Below are 21,349 nucleotides of genomic sequence, written 5' to 3' on the forward strand. Positions count from 1 at the left end.
TCACATTTTATCTTGCCACGAAAGTTTAGCTCTTGAAGAAAAAAATAACTATTAATTTGAATTATATATCTTATTGATCAAAGCATAGTGCCATTGAAACAAATGACCCATACATTGCATTTAGCAGTCTAACTCTAGTGATTTTCTCTTTGTACGAGGCGTATTCGGAAAGTAAGGTCCGATTGGGAGCGAAATGGTATCCACTGCGAAAATCCGATGGAACTTTGCACAGATGTATTGGGCAGTGTTTTTAGTGTAACTGTCGATTGTTTTACGTCGCTCGCTTTGGGTCAGAGCGCAAAGCGATCACGTAGAAATGCGTAAAACAACAGCGTCTCCCGCCAACTAAGTGGATCTGGTGAGAGATTTCGCTTGAAGGTATATAGCCCACTGTGCGTTTCTTTCTTCAAGACAATTTTCAGCCGCATTCTGCAGGGGCAATGAAGACGCTCATGTAGCATTTCCGATGGGAACTCTTTGTTCATCCACAATACAGCCCTTAATTGGTTCCCTCCGTTGTTCATCTCTCCTCGTGTGAATCGCTGGCTGCGAAGACCACATTTTGGCACAAACAACGAAAGGCAGACCAGTTTAGAGGATTGGCGGAAAGCGCGGGCAGCTGCTTTCTATAACGAGGGTACTGGAAAGTCTGTACAACGTCACGACAAATGTCTAAGTCGGAGCGGTGACCAAATTCAAATGGTTCAAATGGCTCTGAGCACTATGGGACTTAACATCTATGGTCATGAGTCCCCTAGAACTTAGAACTACTTAAACCTAACTAACCTAAGGACGTCACACAACACCCAGTCATCACGAGGCAGAGAAAAATCCCTGACCCCGCCGGGAATCGAACCCGGGAACCCGAGCGTGGGAAGCGAGAACGCTACCGCACGACCACGAGATGCGGGCAGTAAAAATGGTTTTTGATTTTCACTGTGGTTTTCATTTCGCGATCAATCGGACCTTACTTTCCAACAGCCCTCGTAAATCAGCATTACTGTCGGTTTTGCAGAATCTCTTCGTTCTCAACATTATAGAGTTCGTGATTATGAAAAATTGGTTACTATAGGGAATCTCATACAATACAATATCGTGCAGCTTTTCCACAAAACAGATGCCATGTGGCTACTACCATGACTATGAGTTTTTCGTCGTTTGTTTATTTTAGTTACAATTAATAGTTACCCAAATACACTCCTGGAAATGGAAAAAAGAACACATTGACACCGGTGTGTCAGACCCACCATACTTGCTCCGGACACTGCGAGAGGGCTGTACAAGCAATGATCACACGCACGGCACAGCGGACACACCAGGAACCGCTGCGCAGCATTTGTGCACCGCCGCCGTCAGTGTCAGCCAGTTTGCCGTGACATACGGAGCTCCATCGCAGTCTTTAACACTGGTAGCATGCCGCGACAGCGTGGACGTGAACCGTATGTGCAGTTGACGGACTTTGAGCGAGGGCGTATAGTGGGCATGCGGGAGGCCGGGTGGACGTACCGCCGAATTGCTCAACACGTGGGGCGTGAGGTCTCCACAGTACATCGATGTTGTCGCCAGTGGTCGGCGGAAGGTGCACGTGCCCGTCGACCTGGGACCGGACCGCAGCGACGCACGGATGCACGCCAAGACCGTAAGATCCTACGCAGTGCCGTAGGGGACCGCACCGCCACTTCCCAGCAAATTAGGGACACTGTTGCTCCTGGGGTATCGGCGAGGACCATTCGCAACCGTCTCCATGAAGCTGGGCTACGGTCCCGCACACCGTTAGGCCGTCTTCCGCTCACGCCCCAACATCGTGCAGCCCGCCTCCAGTGGTGTCGCGACAGGTGTGAATGGAGGGACGAATGGAGACGTGTCGTCTTCAGCGATGAGAGTCGCTTCTGCCTTGGTGCCAATGATGGTCGTATGCGTGTTTGGCGCCGTGCAGGTGAGCGCCACAATCAGGACTGCATACGACCGAGGCACACAGGGCCAACACCCGGCATCATGGTGTGGGGAGCGATCTCCTACACTGGCCGTACACCACTGGTGATCGTCGAGGGGACACTGAATAGTGCACGGTACATCCAAACCGTCATCGAACCCATCGTTCTACCATTCCTAGACCGGCAAGGGAACTTGCTGTCCCAACAGGACAATGCACGTCCGCATGTATCCCGTGCCACCCAACGTGCTCTAGAAGGTGTAAGTCAACTACCCTGGCCAGCAAGATCTCCGGATCTGTCCCCCATTGAGCATGTTTGGGACTGGATGAAGCGTCGTCTCACGCGGTCTGCACGTCCAGCACGAACGCTGGTCCAACTGAGGCGCCAGGTGGAAATGGCATGGCAAGCCGTTCCACAGGACTACATCCAGCATCTCTACGATCGTCTCCATGGGAGAATAGCAGCCTGCATTGCTGCGAAAGGTGGATATACACTGTACTAGTGCCGACATTGTGCATGCTCTGTTGCCTGTGTCTATGTGCCTGTGGTTCTGTCAGTGTGATCATGTGATGTATCTGACCCCAGGAATGTGTCAATAAAGTTTCCCCTTCCTGGGACAATGAATTCACGGTGTTCTTATTTCAATTTCCAGGAGTGTATATTTCATATATTGAAACATTAAGGCTATTCTGTCGTAATATTTATACTCACAGTGTAACACGTCTGATAGGAATTATTTAGTGTTTTTTGCCCGCCGTAGTTGTATTTTGTGTACAATTAGGCACGTGACCGATATATTGATACTTATGAAAATGTTCAGTTTTGCATTTAATGCACAGAATATCAAGGTTTTCAAAGTCAGTCAACAGTATCATAAACTGGCGTAAATAACAGAAAATGTCCTCTGTAGTTATCTTGTAAAGGTGTTTTTATTGTTTTAGCTCATCATCAGGTCCGATTTCTATAACAAGTAAAACTGTCGCTTTTCTAATATCTGTTCTTTTTGTAGGTCGCAAACACTTCAAAAAAATTTCACCACAACCAGTAAGAGCTGAGGTTTTTCAGCGCAGCGTGATTCAGTGACAAAAATAAACGTAAACAGCCTTGTGATGGGCGTTTCGAATCGAACCATCTTCACCGCCGCTTCTATATGCCGTGATGCTGTCTTACTCACCACCGACACTCGAACCCCGGCTGCAATTCTCTCCCTAGATTTCGCCGGTGCCTTTGACAGGGTCTCCCACCCTTACCTGCTGGCCGTTATGTCGCGGATGGGTTTTGGGGAGCGCTTCATAAGAATCATCCGGCACTTCTTGGATGGAGCAAATTCCACAATCGTTGTGAACGGCTGCAGATCACGACCAATTCCCATCAGACGATCAGTTCGACAAGGGTGTCCCTTGTCAATGTACACTCCTGGAAATTGAAATAAGAACACCGTGAATTCATTGTCCCAGGAAGGGGAAACTTTATTGACACATTCCTGGGGTCAGATACATCACATGATCACACTGACAGAACCACAGGCACATAGACACAGGCAACAGAGCATGCACAATGTCGGCACTAGTACAGTGTATATCCACCTTTCGCAGCAATGCAGGCTGCTATTCTCCCATGGAGACGATCGTAGAGATGCTGGATGTAGTCCTGTGGAACGGCTTGCCATGCCATTTCCACCTGGCGCCTCAGTTGGACCAGCGTTCGTGCTGGACGTGCAGACCGCGTGAGACGACGCTTCATCCAGTCCCAAACATGCTCAATGGGGGACAGATCCGGAGATCTTGCTGGCCAGGGTAGTTGACTTACACCTTCTAGAGCACGTTGGGTGGCACGGGATACATGCGGACGTGCATTGTCCTGTTGGGACAGCAAGTTCCCTTGCCGGTCTAGGAATGGTAGAACGATGGGTTCGATGACGGTTTGGATGTACCGTGCACTATTCAGTGTCCCCTCGACGATCACCAGTGGTGTACGGCCAGTGTAGGAGATCGCTCCCCACACCATGATGCCGGGTGTTGGCCCTGTGTGCCTCGGTCGTATGCAGTCCTGATTGTGGCGCTCACCTGCACGGCGCCAAACACGCATACGACCATCATTGGCACCAAGGCAGAAGCGACTCTCATCGCTGAAGACGACACGTCTCCATTCGTCCCTCCATTCACGCCTGTCGCGACACCACTGGAGGCGGGCTGCACGATGTTGGGGCGTGAGCGGAAGACGGCCTAACGGTGTGCGGGACCGTAGCCCAGCTTCATGGAGACGGTTGCGAATGGTCCTCGCCGATACCCCAGGAGCAACAGTGTCCCTAATTTGCTGGGAAGTGGCGGTGCGGTCCCCTACGGCACTGCGTAGGATCCTACGGTCTTGGCGTGCATCCGTGCGTCGCTGCGGTCCGGTCCCAGGTCGACGGGCACGTGCACCTTCCGCCGACCACTGGCGACAACATCGATGTACTGTGGAGACCTCACGCCCCACGTGTTGAGCAATTCGGCGGTACGTCCATCCGGCCTCCCGCATGCCCACTATACGCCCTCGCTCAAAGTCCGTCAACTGCACATACGGTTCACGTCCACGCTGTCGCGGCATGCTACCAGTGTTAAAGACTGCGATGGAGCTCCGTATGCCACGGCAAACTGGCTGGCACTGACGGCGGCGGTGCACAAATGCTGCGCAGCTAGCGCCATTCGACGGCCAACACCGCGGTTCCTGGTGTGTCCGCTGTGCCGTGCGTGTGATCATTGCTTGTACAGCCCTCTCGCAGTGTCCGGAGCAAGTATGGTGGGTCTGACACACCGGTGTCAATGTGTTCTTTTTTCCATTTCCAGGAGTGTATTTGTTCGCTTTAGCGCTGGACCCCATGCTGCGTGACATCGGACGGATGGTCGATGGTGTCGCTCTCCCAGGCGTCACCTTTCGCAGTGCGGCATACGCGGATGATGTCGGTGTGTTCGTCGCAAACGCTAGGGACATCGATTCAGTTCGCCGAGTTCTCAACGTTTATGAACGAGCATCCGGGCCATGTTAAATTCCAACAAAACGGTGCTGATCCCGCTGGGACCACGATCAATGACCATCGAACGCCCATGGTACCGAGTTGTGGGGGAACAACGTATCTTGGGCCTCGAGGTGACTGCCTGCCCGCAGCGCATGTTAACACTCACGTGGAGGCGGCTTCTCACGCGCATCAGAGGACTTTGCATGAGCCACCCTGATCGACGACTCGACCTCCATCAACGAATCCAACTGATTAATACTTACATCCTATCACGGGCATGGTATGTAGCACAACTCCTTACGCTACCGAAACAAACTGGCAGAGCCATCTCACAAACAGTATATTGGCTTTTGTGGCAGCATGCACTGTTCACAGTTGATGCACAGACTTGTACACTGCCAAAGGTCGATGGTGGCCTTGGACTCATTGACTTTCCCCGCAAATGTGCGGCCCTCCTGATTCATCGTATCGCCACTTTCGTGAAACAGACCCAGGTGGGACAACAGCGGTTCTTTTCGACCGTTATCGCCCACAATCGGAGCGTGCACCAGTATGTTTGACACATATTCCGTTCCGGATGACGACAGTCAAGGACTATTACCTCAATCAAAGTTACGTCCTAACAGTGGCCACTGACAAGGCACGCACGTCGAAGCGCCTTTACCAGGCATTTCGAGGCCAGCCCACACCACATAAATTAGAGGACAGACGACCGTCGGTCATCTGGCACCACGCTTGGGCTAATATCAACAACCCAGCCCTTCCCACGGAAGTTTCAGCGCTATGGTATCGTGTCGTAAACAATTTAATACCCACTAATCATCGCCTGGCGGCCATCCGCCTACGGCCCTCGGCTGCTTGCGGCCGATGTGGTGACGTAGACACCAGAGAGCACCGTCTCTTATGCCCTCACGTCACAGAAGTGTGGGACCTTGCACGTGTGCTATTAGCGCTGATCGGTGGGACGACACCAGACAATGTGTCAATCGACTGGTTCCTTACCCCTGATATTCAGACCAACCCCCGAACGCGACGTAACGCAATGGTGTGGCTCTTGGGCCACACCATTTTCACGATCTATGACCTTTCCCTCACCGATGCTGTCTCTTTCATGGACTACCTGTGGAGCCAGCATCGCCTGGCGGAATCTGACCGGAAATATGCCACTACCTTTGCAAGATTTCTGAAAGTTGCAATGGTTCATGGTTATCAAAAGGTGTTCCGGGTTGACTAAGGCACCTCGTCCAGGAATTGCCTGAGTTTACCCCTGGAGCTATGTCACTCAGACTTTCAAACTACCCTTGACTTGCCTATACCCTAGATTTGACATTGGCCTTCTGGGCATCACTAGAGTAGACTACTCTATGATACTAATGATATGACAATTGGTAACATGGGAATTGTGTGAACTTTGTATGGAAAATTATTGGGAAATTAGAAAACACGTAATATATCTTAGAGGATTATTACTTCGTTAATTCTATGGGTGATGGGATTATCTCGCCAGTTTCGTTTTCATTTGTGTGTGCTACCGTCCCTGTTTTTAATTTGCCTTCATTTCTGTCTTTATTTATTTCTTCCTTTTTAGTTTCTAAACTCATCACTTTCTTCACACCTGCAGAGAGAGGTGTATTTATGAGTAGTGCGTCGTCGCCCCCTGAGGCATAGCAGACTATGCCTCCGCTTTTATTTTCGGTTTCTGGCAATAAGTCTTGCTACTAACAGCACCTTGCTTTATGTGCTGCTTCGACACTAGAGGATGGCGGCATTTTTGGTGAGGAAAAGGTAGGGCTATAGGGGAGGAAGGAAGCCCATTTTTTTTAAAAAAAAAGTGTAGTATCTGTTCTTATCAGCTTAATATCTGATACGTCCTGCATCTTATAAAAAGAAAAAGCAGTGTAAATTAATAATTAATGGCATCCTTGAAGTAATGTTTGTTAATGTATTAATGTAATGGTTGCCCTAGTTAGTAACTATAATAATAATAAGCACTAGATACGTGAACAAAGAAATACTTGATTTTGTTAAACTTTGTTTAAGGTTTACGGCAAGAACGAAACGAAGTTTAAGCTTTCACTACTCTCCATTTCGCATATTTGTGTACGTGGAGTTTTTCTGATTTACTCACACAAGTTATGCTTATTATGCACTTCATTGTTAAATTGTAGTTTAAGCTCTCGCTACTCTCCATGTCGCATTTTTGTGTACTTGGGAGTTTTGTGACTTACTCACACAACGACTTATGCTTATTGTACACGCCAACGTTAAATGTTTGCTTGTTGTCATGCTTATTTGATTTCGTCACTTTCTCATACAACGTGTTGGTTCAAATAAAAAAAATAAAAAAAGGGAAAACAAAAATAAAAAACCAAAAAAGAAAAAAAGGAAAAGCAAAAAATAAACAAAAAATAAAAAATAAACAAAAAAGGAAAAAAAGTAGAAAACAAAAAAACCTGTCGCTTCCAAAAGCCCTTAGTTTTTCAACAAAGAGCTTTATTAACCGCGTCCGGTTTCTGTTTTAAACATTTTTGTTTTTTTACTTCAGGCAATAATTGACCTGCTTCTTGAGATAATCCTATGTTGTTGAACCTCGATGAGCAATTTGGCTCATGTTACGATAACGGACTAACGGATTGCTGAACATTGTGTTCTTTATAGGATCTGGCGGTAAACCTTAAAAAATACCAAAGGCACTATAGCTTTTCATTTTTCTTGGTGGATTTTAGAGCTAATCCCGCATTTAGATATCAAAATACATTTGTTGCTCCATTCCTTTCTTCAGAATAGGGTATACATGCGTTTCCTGTTGCATAATGTAACCTAAGTTAGTGAATGAACATGTTCTGCAGATGAGAGTCACTGTAGAAATTTCATGAACAAATTAGTGCAAGAAAATGTCTTTCCATTGCAACAATGGCAGACTTTGGCAGTTTTCATGATTGTAGCTACTTGTTATCCGTCCGTATGCGAATGACCGTTGCCACAGACAAATTTCGACTGATAAATTAAGAGTCTGATGGAGACAAACAATCTTGTTTCTACAAAACAACTGCTGAAGGAAATAATCTCACTTCACACGATTTCTGTTCCCTGGAAAGCTATGTCAATCTGGTATTTCCAGAAGTCCACAAATTAGCATTCTTCATCTACTATGGCAATAGGTTTCATATCAAAATCTCATTCCAAAAGCCTATTACTTCTTCTCGTCTTCTAAATCAGGTGTTGGATGAAATCTCGTTCCGTAGTCAGGTGAAGAACTCTAAATCGTTTCCTGGGTAGTCCCACTTCTTGCCGTCCTGTGTGTACAGGAACGATTCCAGTGGTAATCACGGAGGAGATGTTCTCACTAGACACTACAACAAATGCTGCTTTCACTGCATTTTTACTTGCAACTCTAACTGATTTCCAGACGTCCACACTTCTTACTGCCACAATGAAGTGTTTACGGTAAGTCAGAATCAGTGACAAGGAAGTATGAAATGAAACTTCCTGGCAGATTAAAACTGTATGCCGAACCGAGACTCGAACTCGGGAAATTTGCCTGTCGCGATCAAGTGCTCAACCACCTGAACTACTAAGCACGACTCGCGACTCGTCCTCACAGCTTTAAATTCTGCCAGAACCTCGTCTCCTGTCTTCCTAACTTTAAAGAAGCTCTCCTGGCAGATCACTTGTCTGCGAAAGGCAAAGGTCCCGAGTTCGAGGCTCGGTCACGCACACAGTTTTACTCTGCCAGAAAGTTTCATATCAGCGCACACTCCGCTGCAAAAATTTATTCTGGAAGTATGACATAGTTTTCTGACTACGACTAATATAATTTATTTTATTCGATTCTTCTGTCGCATCTACATGATTTTTCATTTTTATGTAACTATGCAAGTTTCATAAAACTCTCGCCTTCCTACAAAACTGAAAAATTTTCGGTTTTGCAATGATATACCTTGCTTTGAGGTCAAAAATATGTTTTTTTTTCGATGAAATCCATTTCTGCCAATACATTTCATCCAAATATTTTCCAGTAAGTATATTGACCTACATCTGACATTCTGTAGCTAATGATCACAAAACGGCTTCCAATCACAAATTTCTGTAGATGTGACAACACATGGCAATAACTGAGCGAGTTGGTACAGTGCTAAGACACTGAAATCGCATTCTTGAGGACTGTGGCCATCCAGATTTCAGTTTTATATCGCTTAAGATAAATGCCTGGGTAATTCATTTGAGGACCAATTTCCTCCCGCATCCTTCATCAATGCAGACTAGTCTTCCGCCTCCAATCACCTCCCCCTTGATGGGATGTTGAACACTGATCTTCCTACCTTCTTAGCACGTGGAAGTTCGAAGGCGCCAAATGTAGCGAACAGAACAGATATTCCGAACAATTCGTACTTCATACCTCTTCGCTTCCACATTGCCAAAAAAAATTAGATGTCTCGATATTTTTTCCTTTTGAAATCCAGGCATTTCTCACGTTCTTTTATTATCCAACTGTTTTAAAAGACTTCTTGAGTATTCACCAGTCGCGTTCGCCTTATTTTAATTTCTTGGTTATGTAATCAATAGGAATAATTACTTTTTCTCCTCAGAGAACACTGAAGGGAATGTTAACATCAGACGACCGCGACTTCGCCTCGTTCGTAGAAACGCACCGGACTTCTCCCTATGTTTGGATTGCTTGTTAGTTTCTCGAACAAATTAGAGCGCAGAATCAGTTGTCGTATTTTTATATCGGACCAAATTCTGAAATTCACTTCCGAATTTAATCAACAAGGCACTACTCATCTTTCACAAGGTTTCCTCAAACTTAATTCTTTCTTCATACACCTTAATCAGTCCGCATCTCGTGGTCGTGCGGTAGCGTTCTCGCTTCCCGCGCCCGGGTTCCCGGTTTCGATTCCCGGAGGGGTCAGGGATTTTCTCCGCCTCGTGATGACTGGGTGTTGTGTGATGTCCTTAGGTTAGTTAGGTTTAAGTAGTTCTAAGTTCTAGGGGACTGATGACCATAGATGTTAAGTCCCATAGTGCTCAGAGCCACACCTTAATCTGATATGAGTATGGTGAAAGGTGTTTTACAGACGTCCATTCCCCCAAAGTCTAACATAATATTTTGCAACTTCTCGATATTTTGGGACGTCTTCTATGAATCATCTTCAAGGCAAATATGTCCACGTTTTAAATAAGCCTTCTTAGCTGTTGAAAACTTAGGAGTCGGCTCCTCGTAAATCTTCTTGAAGTTAGAATTTATTTTGGTTGCATACATTTCAGAGCAACGAATTTTCTTCGAGAGATGCAGCAACTACTGGCAAATTGTAGCTGGTTATTTATTTCAGTCGAGTATGAATTCCGGTAATCATTTGTTGACCGAAAGTTAGTTTAAACAGCACTGTCCATGACTCTTGGAGGTCGTATGTCATTTTGTTCGGTTACCCATCCAGTTGTTGTGGGAATAAGCGGGTTGGACAAAAATGTGACTATAACGAGAAATGCTTGCTTGAACATAAATGCAGGTGGTAGCCAACCCTGCAGGTCGCCCTGTTGTATTTAAGCACGAACGGCAGCTGTGCAATGATCTTAATACATTGCAAGTGACAGTCGTCGTCAGAAGAGTGTTTTATATTTTTATTCCAGTCTTTGGTCACAACATCAATTATTTAAACGATGACCGGTTTCAGTCCGTAATGACCATCCTCAGAACTACAATATACAAATATATACACCCAATGAGCAGTGTGTCTTTCAACATAATACAGCAATACGTATCACAATATATACTGTCATACAACCAGGGAAATGTACAGATAAAATACGGTAAAACGTCCCTTTTTTACACCATGTCCTAAAGTGATAAGGCCATAATGGCATCGTCAAAACATATAAATACAATCAGCACAGCATCGTCGCATAGATCTAAAATAAGGTGTAGAATAGGCCACATCGTCCTCGTAGTCATTATTGCAACTGGCTACTGAAGTACAGTAGCTACCAGAAATCTGTTTGCCTACTTCCTCCCTAGATGTCGCTACTGTGGGCTTGGATGTAGTCATCATTTAGGCAAAAAACATAATTTGATAAAAACACACTAGGTGAAATACATGTAGCAGACTTTTAAAATTATCATAGAAAACAATTATGATACATTAAAAGACGAATACAGTTACCCATATAAAATTATCTGTTAAAAGGAAATATATGAAGAGAATAAGACCGACCCTTTTTGGTGAATTTACGGTCAACATTTAATATACGTAATACATTGCCTGTAGCAACCTATAAATTGCCTGTGAAAGATATAATGTCTATATGACAGCTGAAAAAAGACATATCAGTGATCAGGGCCCTCTGTTGCGTCCGCCGACAGGATGTTATGTAGGCTCGCACCGATCGTAAGAACTTAACCACTAGAGGGCTTCACATACAACGTGATATGTCTCCCACGGTATCACAATTGGTTTCTATGATAGTTATCAATTTTAAAACTCTGCTACATGTATTTTAGCTAATGTGTTTTTATCAGATTTTTTTTGCATAAATGATGACTACATCTAGGGAAGATGTAGGCAAACAGATTTCTGTTAGCTACTGTACTTCAGTAACCATTTGCAATAATGACTCTGTGGGCTATGTGGCCTAAAAAATGGTTCAAATGGCTTGAGCACTATGGGACTTAACATCTGGGGTCATCAGTCCCCTAGAGCTTAGAACTACTCAAACCTAAATAACGTAAGGACATCACACACATCCATGCCTCGGCAGGATTGGAACCTGGTACCGTAGCGGACTCGCGGTTCCAGACCGTAGCGCCTAGAACGATGTGGCCTATTCTACACCTTATTTTAGATCTATGTGACGATGCTGTGCTGATTATATTTATATGTCACTTTAGGACATGGTGTAAAAAAGGTACGTTTTACCATATTTTATCTGTATATTCCCCTGGTTGTATGATAGTATATGATGTGATACGTATTGCTGTATTATGTTGAAAAACACACTGCTCACTGGGTGTATACATTTGTATATTGTAGATCTGAGGATGATCATTACGGACTGAAACCGGTCATCGCCTAATGAATTGATATTGTGATCAAAGACTGTAATAAAAACATTTGACAGTATTGGATCACTGTTTGTACACGCGACTATGTCGCAGTTGATGAAACAGTGTTTTATGTAGTTTTGAATGCATTAGGTTGAAGCTAAGTGAATTCGAAGGTGGGAAAATTGTTGGTGTTCATATAGTGGGTACTTCCGTAACCAGGATGGTGTTTCAAGAGGCATACATACCGCATACAAGGAAAGCAGAGAAACATCATTCGTGATGTCACAACACGGAAGTAACTGAGTCTTGAGTATTCGTAACAGACGGTCATTGAAGAGGATTGTGACGAAAAATAAGTGCACAACACTGCAAAAGTCACTGCAGAACTCGAGATCGCAGTAACGAAACCTGTCAGCGTCAAAACAATCAAAACAACGCGAAGGGAGGTCCATAAGCAGGGAATAAGAGGAAGAGATGGAATTCTAAAACAATAATAAAAATGAAATGATCGTATGGCATTGTTGGCCGGGAGGTCCCATGCGGGGGAGTTCGGTCGCCGTATTGCAAGTCCTTTTTAGTTGACGCCACTTCGGCGACTTGCGGGTCAATGATGATACACAACACCCAGCCCCTGCCGGGAATCGAACCCGAGCCCCTTGCGTGGTGCGTGGAAACGCTACCGCTACGCTGTGGAGGCGGACTGAGATAGAATTCCAAAACAACTTATCACTTATGCAAACCTCCGTACCAAGAAAACGTGGTACCGAAACCATGAAACAAGTACTATAGGGCAAAGGACGAACCCCATTTGGTCGAATGTTGTTTCACACTGTTTCCAACTTCTGGTAGAGTCTATGTCCCAGGAATGACCATGACTGGGATTCGGTGATGATTTGGGCAGCCATATCGTGGTATTCGATGATCTCCATTGTCTCTCTGCAAGGTTGCATCACTGCCAAGGATTATGTCATCATTTTGGCTGATCAGGTCCATCCCATAGTACAGTGTTTGTTCTCCGAAGATCATGTTGTGTTTCAAGTCGACAGAGCCCCTGTTCACACAGCTTCCATCGTCCAGGATTGGTTTTGTGAGGACCAGGATGAACTGTCGCATCTGCCCTAGCCTACACAGCCACTAGATCCCAACATTATTGAGCCTTTGTGGTCTACTTCGGAGAGAAGGGTCCGTGATCACTATCCATCTGCATCATCGTTACTTGAACTGGCCGCTATCTTGCACTAAGAATGATACAAGATCCCTTTAAAAACTCTGCAGGACCTGTATTTACACTACTGGTCATTAAAATTGCTACACCAAGAAGAAATGCAGATGATAAACGGGTATTCATTGGACAAATATATTTTACTAGAACTGACATGTGATTACATTTTCACGCAATTTGGGTGCATAGATCCTGAGAAATCAGTACCCATAACAACCACTTCTGGCCGTAATAACGGCCTTCATATGTCTGGGCATTGATTCGAACAGGGCTTGGATAGCGTGCGTAGGTACAACTGCCCATGCAGCTTCAACACGATACGACAGTTCATCAAGGGTAGTGACTGGCGTATTGTGACGAGCCACTTGCTCGACCACCATTGACCAGACGTTTTCAGTTGGTGAGATAGCTGGAGAATGTGCTGGCCAGGACAGCAGTCGAACATTTTCTGTATCCAGAAAGGCCCGTACAGGACCTGCAACATGCGATAGTGCATTATCCTGTTGAAATGTAGGGTTTCGCAGGGATCGAATGAAGGGTAGAGCCACGGGTCGCAACACATCTGAAATGTAACGTCCACTGTTCAAAGTGCCGTCAATGCGAACAAGAGGTGACCGAGACGTGTAACCAATGGCAGCCCATACCATCACGCCGGGTGATACGCCAGTATGGCGATGACGAATACACGCTTCCTATGTGCGTTCACCGCGATGTCGCCAAACACGGATGCGACCATCATGATGCTGTATACAGAACCTGGATTCATCCGAAAACATGACGTTTTGCCATTCGTGCACCCCGGTTCGTCTTTGAGTACACCATCGCAGGCGCTCCTGTCTGTGATGCAGCGTCGAGGGTAGCCGCAGCCATCGTCTCAGAGCTGATAGCCCATGCTGCTTGAAAACGTCGTCGACCTGTTCGTGCAGATAGTTGTTGTCTTGCAAAAGTCCCCATCTGTTGACTCAGGGATCGAGACGTGGCAGCACGATCCGTTACAGCCATGCGGATAAGATGCCTGTCATTTCGACTGCTAGTGATACGAGGCCGTTGGGATCCAGCACGGCGTTCCGTATTACCCTCCTGAACCCACCGATTCCATATTCTGCTAACAGTCATTGGATCTCGACCAACGCGAGCAGCAATGTCGCGATACGATAAACCGCAATCGCGATAGGCTACAATCCGACCTTTACCAAAGTCGGAAACGTAATGGTACGCATTTCTCCTCGTTACTCGAGGCATCACAACAATGTTTCACCAGGCAACGCCGGTCCACTGCTGTTTGTGGCCGGCCGGAGTGGCCGAGCGGTTCTAGGCGCTACAGTCTGGAACCGCACGACCGCTACGGTCGCAGGTTCGAATCCTGCCTCGGGCATGGATGTGTGTGATGTGCTTAGGTTAGTTAGGTTTGAGTAGTTCTAAGTTCTAGGGGACTGATGACATCAGGTGTTAAGTCCCATAGTGCTCAGAGCCATTTGAACCATTTTGCTGTTTCTGTATGAGAAATCGGTTGGAAACTTTCCTCATGTCAGCACGCTGTAGGTGTCGCCACTGGCGCAAACCTTGTGTGAATGCTCTGAAAAGCTAACGATTTGCATATCACAGCATCTTCTTCGTGTCGGTTAAATTTCGCGTCTGTTGCACGTCATCTTCGTGGTGTAGCAATTTTAATGGGCAGTAGTGTATCCATTCCGAGAGGACTATAAGCTGTTTTGAATACCGTTGGTTTTCCCGCACCGTATTACGCTTGATAATATGTTATGGTTTTTAAGTCCTCAGATTTTTGAACACCCCATGTACGTCGGGACTTCAGTTATCCACAGTTTGCATCCTTTATACGCTTTCTTGTTCTTGGCAACTATTTATCAATAATTCGTCATTCGATACTAGTCCTATAGCGTAATCGCTATCGACCTACTTATTCGTTACCGGAACTGGCCACTATTTTGCAGGAAGAATTTTAGAAGATCTCCTTGAAAACCATGCAGGACCTGTGTTTACCACTCCGATAAGAGTGGAAGTGGTTTTAAAATCCAACTGTTTTCCTACATCGTATTTGGTGTTTTCTTATTTTTGCCCAGTCCGTCTAATATGAGCACCGTGCCACGACGGAACTACACAGTTTACGCGTTAACAAACACTCATAGATGAAGAAGTAATAACTACGAGTAATTCTCCAGATGAAATTGGCACCTGAACTGCATTGTTGTGCGACATATGCCGGTATAACAACAACAAAATTATTTTAGCTTTGGTGTCAACTCTGTGAAAGAATGAAAACGTTTCACGCAGCCGTTACATGTCGTCTCCGTGGTGGCGCTGTCATACTGGCAAGTAATGCTTGCTACGTGTTGCACTCTTATTTAGTCGTGTATACACACAGCACTGGCTCCTTTGTGTCGCAGCTGGCACGAGATGGGCGACTACGATCTGCCGGCGATGATCGACTACGTCCTCGCCCAGACGGGTCAGTCAGACATATTCTACGCCGGCCACTCGCAAGGCACCACCTCCTTCTATGTGATGGCCTCCCTGCACCCAGAGTACAACGACAAGATCCGCGTCATGTTCAGTCTGGCGCCAGTCGCCTACATGAACCACATGACGAGTCCGTTGCTGCAGTTCATATCGCTGTTTGTCGACCAACTGGAGGTGAGTCATCCTTCTGTCAGTCTGAACAGAATGCTACTGATTATTGGTAGATGTTTTCCTTCAAGTTGTTATTATTAGCTATTATTCTTAAGTTCCTTAAGGACAAGCACTAACAGACGAAAAGCAGACATCTATCTAAAGGAAAATCAAAGAAACTTAAGTGATGGGAGCCCGCCCTGTTGGCCGTGCGGTCTAACGCACGGCTTTCCGGGCGGGAATGAGCGCCGTTCCCCGGCACGAATCCGCCCGGCGGATTTGTGTCGAGGTCCGGTGAGCCGGCCAGTCTGTGAATGGTTTTTAGACCGTTTTCCATCTGCCTCGGCGAATGCGGGCTGGTTCCCCTTATTCCGCCTCAGCTACACTATGTCGGCGATTGCTGCGCAAACAAGTTCTCCACGTACGCGTACACCACCATTACTTTACCACGCGAACATTGGGGTTACACTCGTCTGGTGTGAGACGTTCCCTGGGGGGTCCACAGGGGGCCGAACCGCACAATAACCCTGGGTTCGGTGTGGGGCGGCGGAGGGGTGAAGTGGACTGCGGTAGTCGTCGTGGGGTTGCGGACCACTGCGGCTGCGGCGGGAAGGGAGCCCCTCCGTCGTTTCTAAGTCCTCGGTTAACATAACATAACATAACACAAATGATGGGAAAAGTTACAATGCCAACACAAAAATAAGAAAACATTCCGTTTCACTCTCGCTGTGTAGCGTCATACTACAGTCACGTATGAGTAATTGATCGATCACTGAGACCACATGCTATCTCAGGCATACATCAAGCAGCTGTGTTATGCACGATACATTAGAAGAGACGCATGCATACACTAGCCTTAAATATTTTTAGAGAAAAGGCACACCACAGTCGTATCATCAAAGAAATTTATTTCAAACGGCGCAACACTTTCATTCCTTGACCACTTTTATGGGTTCTACGATTCATGGGCCGAAAAATGAAAATACTCTTTTGGTTTATAGTGGACCTGAAGATGGCGTAAGTGTTGTGCCAAAACTAGTCGTTTCAAATAACTTTCTTTATTGATGAAGCTGTGGTGACGCGTTAGCCTTATTTATATCATCGCTGCTTGCCGCGTCCATGAGAACAATGGACTTCCATACGTTAAATATTTCGATACATTGCGCCAAATAAGAATGAAAAACATCTCCAATCCTTCAGTCCAAACTGAGGTTTTTGAGAAGTTTTCCTGAAGACAAATGCCGCAACTGGAAATACCTTACCACGTATTTCCATTTTGGGATCCCATGTTCCAATCCCCTTTCCCTGGGGTATTGCTGGGAAGATCCGATCTTTACGATTGGCAGGGATCTTATAATCTGCCTTGATCACTAGTACCAGGTAGAAAGATAAAGAAAACAGGAAATGGCAATGAATAAACATAGCACTGTGACGTAAGAATAAATGTCATAATTCGTATGATAAGTGTTGTGCTAGAACTCTTAAAAACTGAAAGACAGCCAGTGCACAAACGTTGTGCTACATGCATTGATGCCAGCAGGGCCACATTCGAACAAATCGTTAAATTTCACATCCGTTCGTACAGTTTATTGTTTTGTGCATGAATAGTACACTCATGGTCAGCTGAGACGGACACTTTTACAGCGCCTCGTTTCATCCCACATCTACATCTACGTCCGTAATTATACACTGCATGCCACCTTATGGTGTGGGGCAGAGGGTACTTAATGCATCAAATTTGTTCAATGAATTGCCTATTTACAGTTTTAAACTGATTCGATGCGACAATACGGCGCAGAGAAGAGGATAAACAATAAAATTTGAAGACATCATAATCTACAGGCGCATGAAATTGTTGTAAGAATTCTGAAAACCATTAGCAGCCTTCACTTAACTACTGGTACACCGATACATAGCAACAACACGCAGCAAATTCCTACTGGTTCTCTGATCGTGGAACACATATTCCCAATGGTAGCGAAATTGATGAGTGTTCTAAGGCTGGTAGTCCTGCGCTCCTCAAACACAGATCATATGGACGACAGGAGAGCATAAAACATACACACACATACACATACCAAAAAGCGTTTTAGTAATAGTCTTTATATTTGTAAGCAGATCAGTTCCCAAATTTCTCAGTTAACTTTCAGCCTATAGAGTGGCACGGAATCTGAGGGCCTCGAGAACGGGAAGAAGTTGTAAAAACTACTAGCTATAACATAGGATATTCTCCTGTTGCTTGTCTGAGCCCATGCCCACATGGATTGTCTTACGGCATGACCTCCTGCGGGGAACGTTCCAACTAGGAAATGAGATGCATTCACGTGCTGACGGTACAACAAATCCGAAAAAGGTCGTTAGTCCACAGATGGAACCGCCATGACGCGGAAAGTTGAGGAAGGCAAGGCAGGAAGCGAAAGACCCCCCAGTAAGAAAAATATAACAGAAAGAATAATAAGTGATTCTATGGCTGATCGTGAAGGATTAGTGATAGAGGATGAACAAGAAAAATATATAATTTTACATCACATATTTCTGCATGACATCATAAACTCTTAGAGCGTGAAACACTGCCGCATCATGCATGAGGTGTTAATGTACACTCCTGGAAATGGAAAAAAGAACACATTGACACCGGTGTGTCAGACCCACCATACTTGCTCCGGACACTGCGAGAGGGCTGTACAAGCAATGATCACACGCACGGCACAGCGGACACACCAGGAACCGCGGTGTTGGCCGTCGAATGGCGCTAGCTGCGCAGCATTTGTGCACCGCCGCCGTCAGTGTCAGCCAGTTTGCCGTGGCATACGGAGCTCCATCGCAGTCTTTAACACTGGTAGCATGCCGCGACAGCGTGGACGTGAACCGTATGTGCAGTTGACGGACTTTGAGCGAGGGCGTATAGTGGGCATGCGGGAGGCCGGGTGGACGTACCGCCGAATTGCTCAACACGTGGGGCGTGAGGTCTCCACAGTACATCGATGTTGTCGCCAGTGGTCGGCGGAAGGTGCACGTGCCCGTCGACCTGGGACCGGACCGCAGCGACGCACGGATGCACGCCAAGACCGTAGGATCCTACGCAGTGCCGTAGGGGACCGCACCGCCACTTCCCAGCAAATTAGGGACACTGTTGCTCCTGGGGTATCGGCGAGGACCATTCGCAACCGTCTCCATGAAGCTGGGCTACGGTCCCGCACACCGTTAGGTCGTCTTCCGCTCACGCCCCAACATCGTGCAGCCCGCCTCCAGTGGTGTCGCGACAGGCGTGAATGGAGGGACGAATGGAGACGTGTCGTCTTCAGCGATGAGAGTCGCTTCTGCCTTGGTGCCAATGATGGTCGTATGCGTGTTTGGCGCCGTGCAGGTGAGCGCCACAATCAGGACTGCATACGACCGAGGCACACAGGGCCAACACCCGGCATCATGGTGTGGGGAGCGATCTCCTACACTGGCCGTACACCACTGGTGATCGTCGAGGGGACACTGAATAGTGCACGGTACATCCAAACCGTCATCGAACCCATCGTTCTACCATTCCTAGACCGGCAAGGGAACTTGCTGTTCCAACAGGACAATGCACGTCCGCATGTATCCCGTGCCACCCAACGTGCTCTAGAAGGTGTGAGTCAACTACCCTGGCCAGCAAGATCTCCGGATCTGTCCCCCATTGAGCATGTTTGGGACTGGATGAAGCGTCGTCTCACGCGGTCTGCACGTCCAGCACGAACGCTGGTCCAACTGAGGCGCCAGGTGGAAATGGCATGGCAAGCCGTTCCACAGGACTACATCCAGCATCTCTACGATCGTCTCCATGGGAGAATAGCAGCCTGCATTGCTGCGAAAGGTGGATATACACTGTACTAGTGCCGACATTGTGCATGCTCTGTTGCCTGTGTCTCTGTGCCTGTGGTTCTGTCAGTGTGATCATGTGATGTATCTGACCCCAGGAATGTGTCAATAAAGTTTCCCCTTCCTGGAACAATGAATTCACGGTGTTCTTATTTCAATTTCCAGGAGTGTATTAATTGTTGATTACGTCTTTGCTACGAACTCTATTCACAATACTTTTCGCAAACAGTAGTCACATATAACACTGGATGCACCCACAAAATTGTGTCATTGTACAGCATATAGTTCAGGAGACAGAACGTCATAAAAAACTGCGCTGCGTGAAAATGAAACTGCAGGGCGAAATTCGCCAGAGATACAGGGGAAATAGGTGTACAAACAGGTGTAAAATGTGTTACATGTACGCGAAATACAGGGTGACACAGAAAAAGGGATCGTTTCCACAATACAATAAAGCTAGAAGTGATGAAGGAAAGAAATTGCATTCATAGTAATTGAAACATTACAACTTTGCCATTTACGAAACATTGATGGCATTTGTCATTTTTAAACAATTACATCCTTTAGATGGCGTCCTCGTGTACTAATACATTCGTGAAATCTGTTGCTGAGATTCCTCACTGACCGCTGCAGCATCTCAGCTGGGATACTGTGAACTGCGTCCCGAATTCTCTGTTTTAACTCCTCTAGGGTTCTTGGTCGAGTCGTGTAGACTTTGCTCTTGAGGTAGCTCCAAAAGAAAAAATCACAAACGGATAAATCTGGCTATCTAGGGGGCCAGGGAATGTTACCGAATGGTGAGACCACACGATTGCCAAACAATTCTCGCACATATGCCACTGACTGCCGTCCAGGGTATGATGCCGCTCCGTCCCGGTGAAACCCGGCTTCTTGACATTTGGAAAGTTATTCAATGCAGGTGTAAAGAAAGTTCGTAACATCTCCACGTAACGATCGGCATTTACAGCTATTGTGTTTCCCCATTCATTTGCGTAAAACTGCTGTCCGATAATCCCATGTGATGAAACACCACACCATACTATCACTTTACCAGCGTGTAAAGGGTGCTCTGCTCATGGACGTCATTAGGATTTGTGTTTGCCCACTAACGGTAGTCTTGTTTATTCACATAAGCTGTGAGATGAAAATGTGCCTCATCTGACATCCACAACTTGTTTCGAAATTCATCGTCATTGTTTATTTTTCTTATCGTTTGTTGACAGAATCCTAATCGTAATCGATAATTGTCATTTAATTGTTGCACCATCTGTAGTTTATACGGATGAATTTTAAATCAAGAGGAAGAATTCTGTGAACACTCTCCCGGGACATTCCAACCAGTGCTGCTTGCTTACGAATTGAACGCCGTGGGTTCCGTAAGACAGACTGGCGTACAACATCAATGTTCGCTGGAGAACGCATTCTTATTGGTCGACCTGTTGGTTTCTTCTTGAGGGCAGATCCAGTATCTTCAAAGATACTAATCCAACATTTTATCCCTTGTTTCGATGGAACGGCATCATGACGTCCTAAATTACAAAAACGTTGAAACTCCCTCTGTGCCGCTACCAACCATTTTTATGTCTAAAGCACGCTGTTGTCCGTTCCACTGATCCATGATTACTGAAATGGCGGACCATTTACTCGCTGTCACGAACCTGCAGTACTGCCAC

General features: G+C 46.1%; 1 protein-coding gene and 1 pseudogene across 1 annotated transcript in view; both read left to right on the forward strand.

Moving 5' to 3' along the window:
* The window catches only part of LOC126199278 (lipase 3-like), a 79,591-nt gene that overhangs the window by 36,677 nt on the left and 21,565 nt on the right, over positions 1-21,349 (forward strand). The window contains exon 4 of the mRNA XM_049936086.1: positions 15,602-15,848. Within this exon, the coding sequence (XP_049792043.1) occupies positions 15,602-15,848 (247 nt within the window). The remainder of the gene's footprint in view (positions 1-15,601; positions 15,849-21,349) is intronic.
* Positions 6,741-6,857, forward strand: LOC126199974 (U2 spliceosomal RNA; annotated as a pseudogene).

Source organism: Schistocerca nitens, chromosome 8, assembly GCF_023898315.1.
Source record: "Schistocerca nitens isolate TAMUIC-IGC-003100 chromosome 8, iqSchNite1.1, whole genome shotgun sequence".
Lineage (NCBI taxonomy): Eukaryota > Metazoa > Arthropoda > Insecta > Orthoptera > Acrididae > Schistocerca > Schistocerca nitens.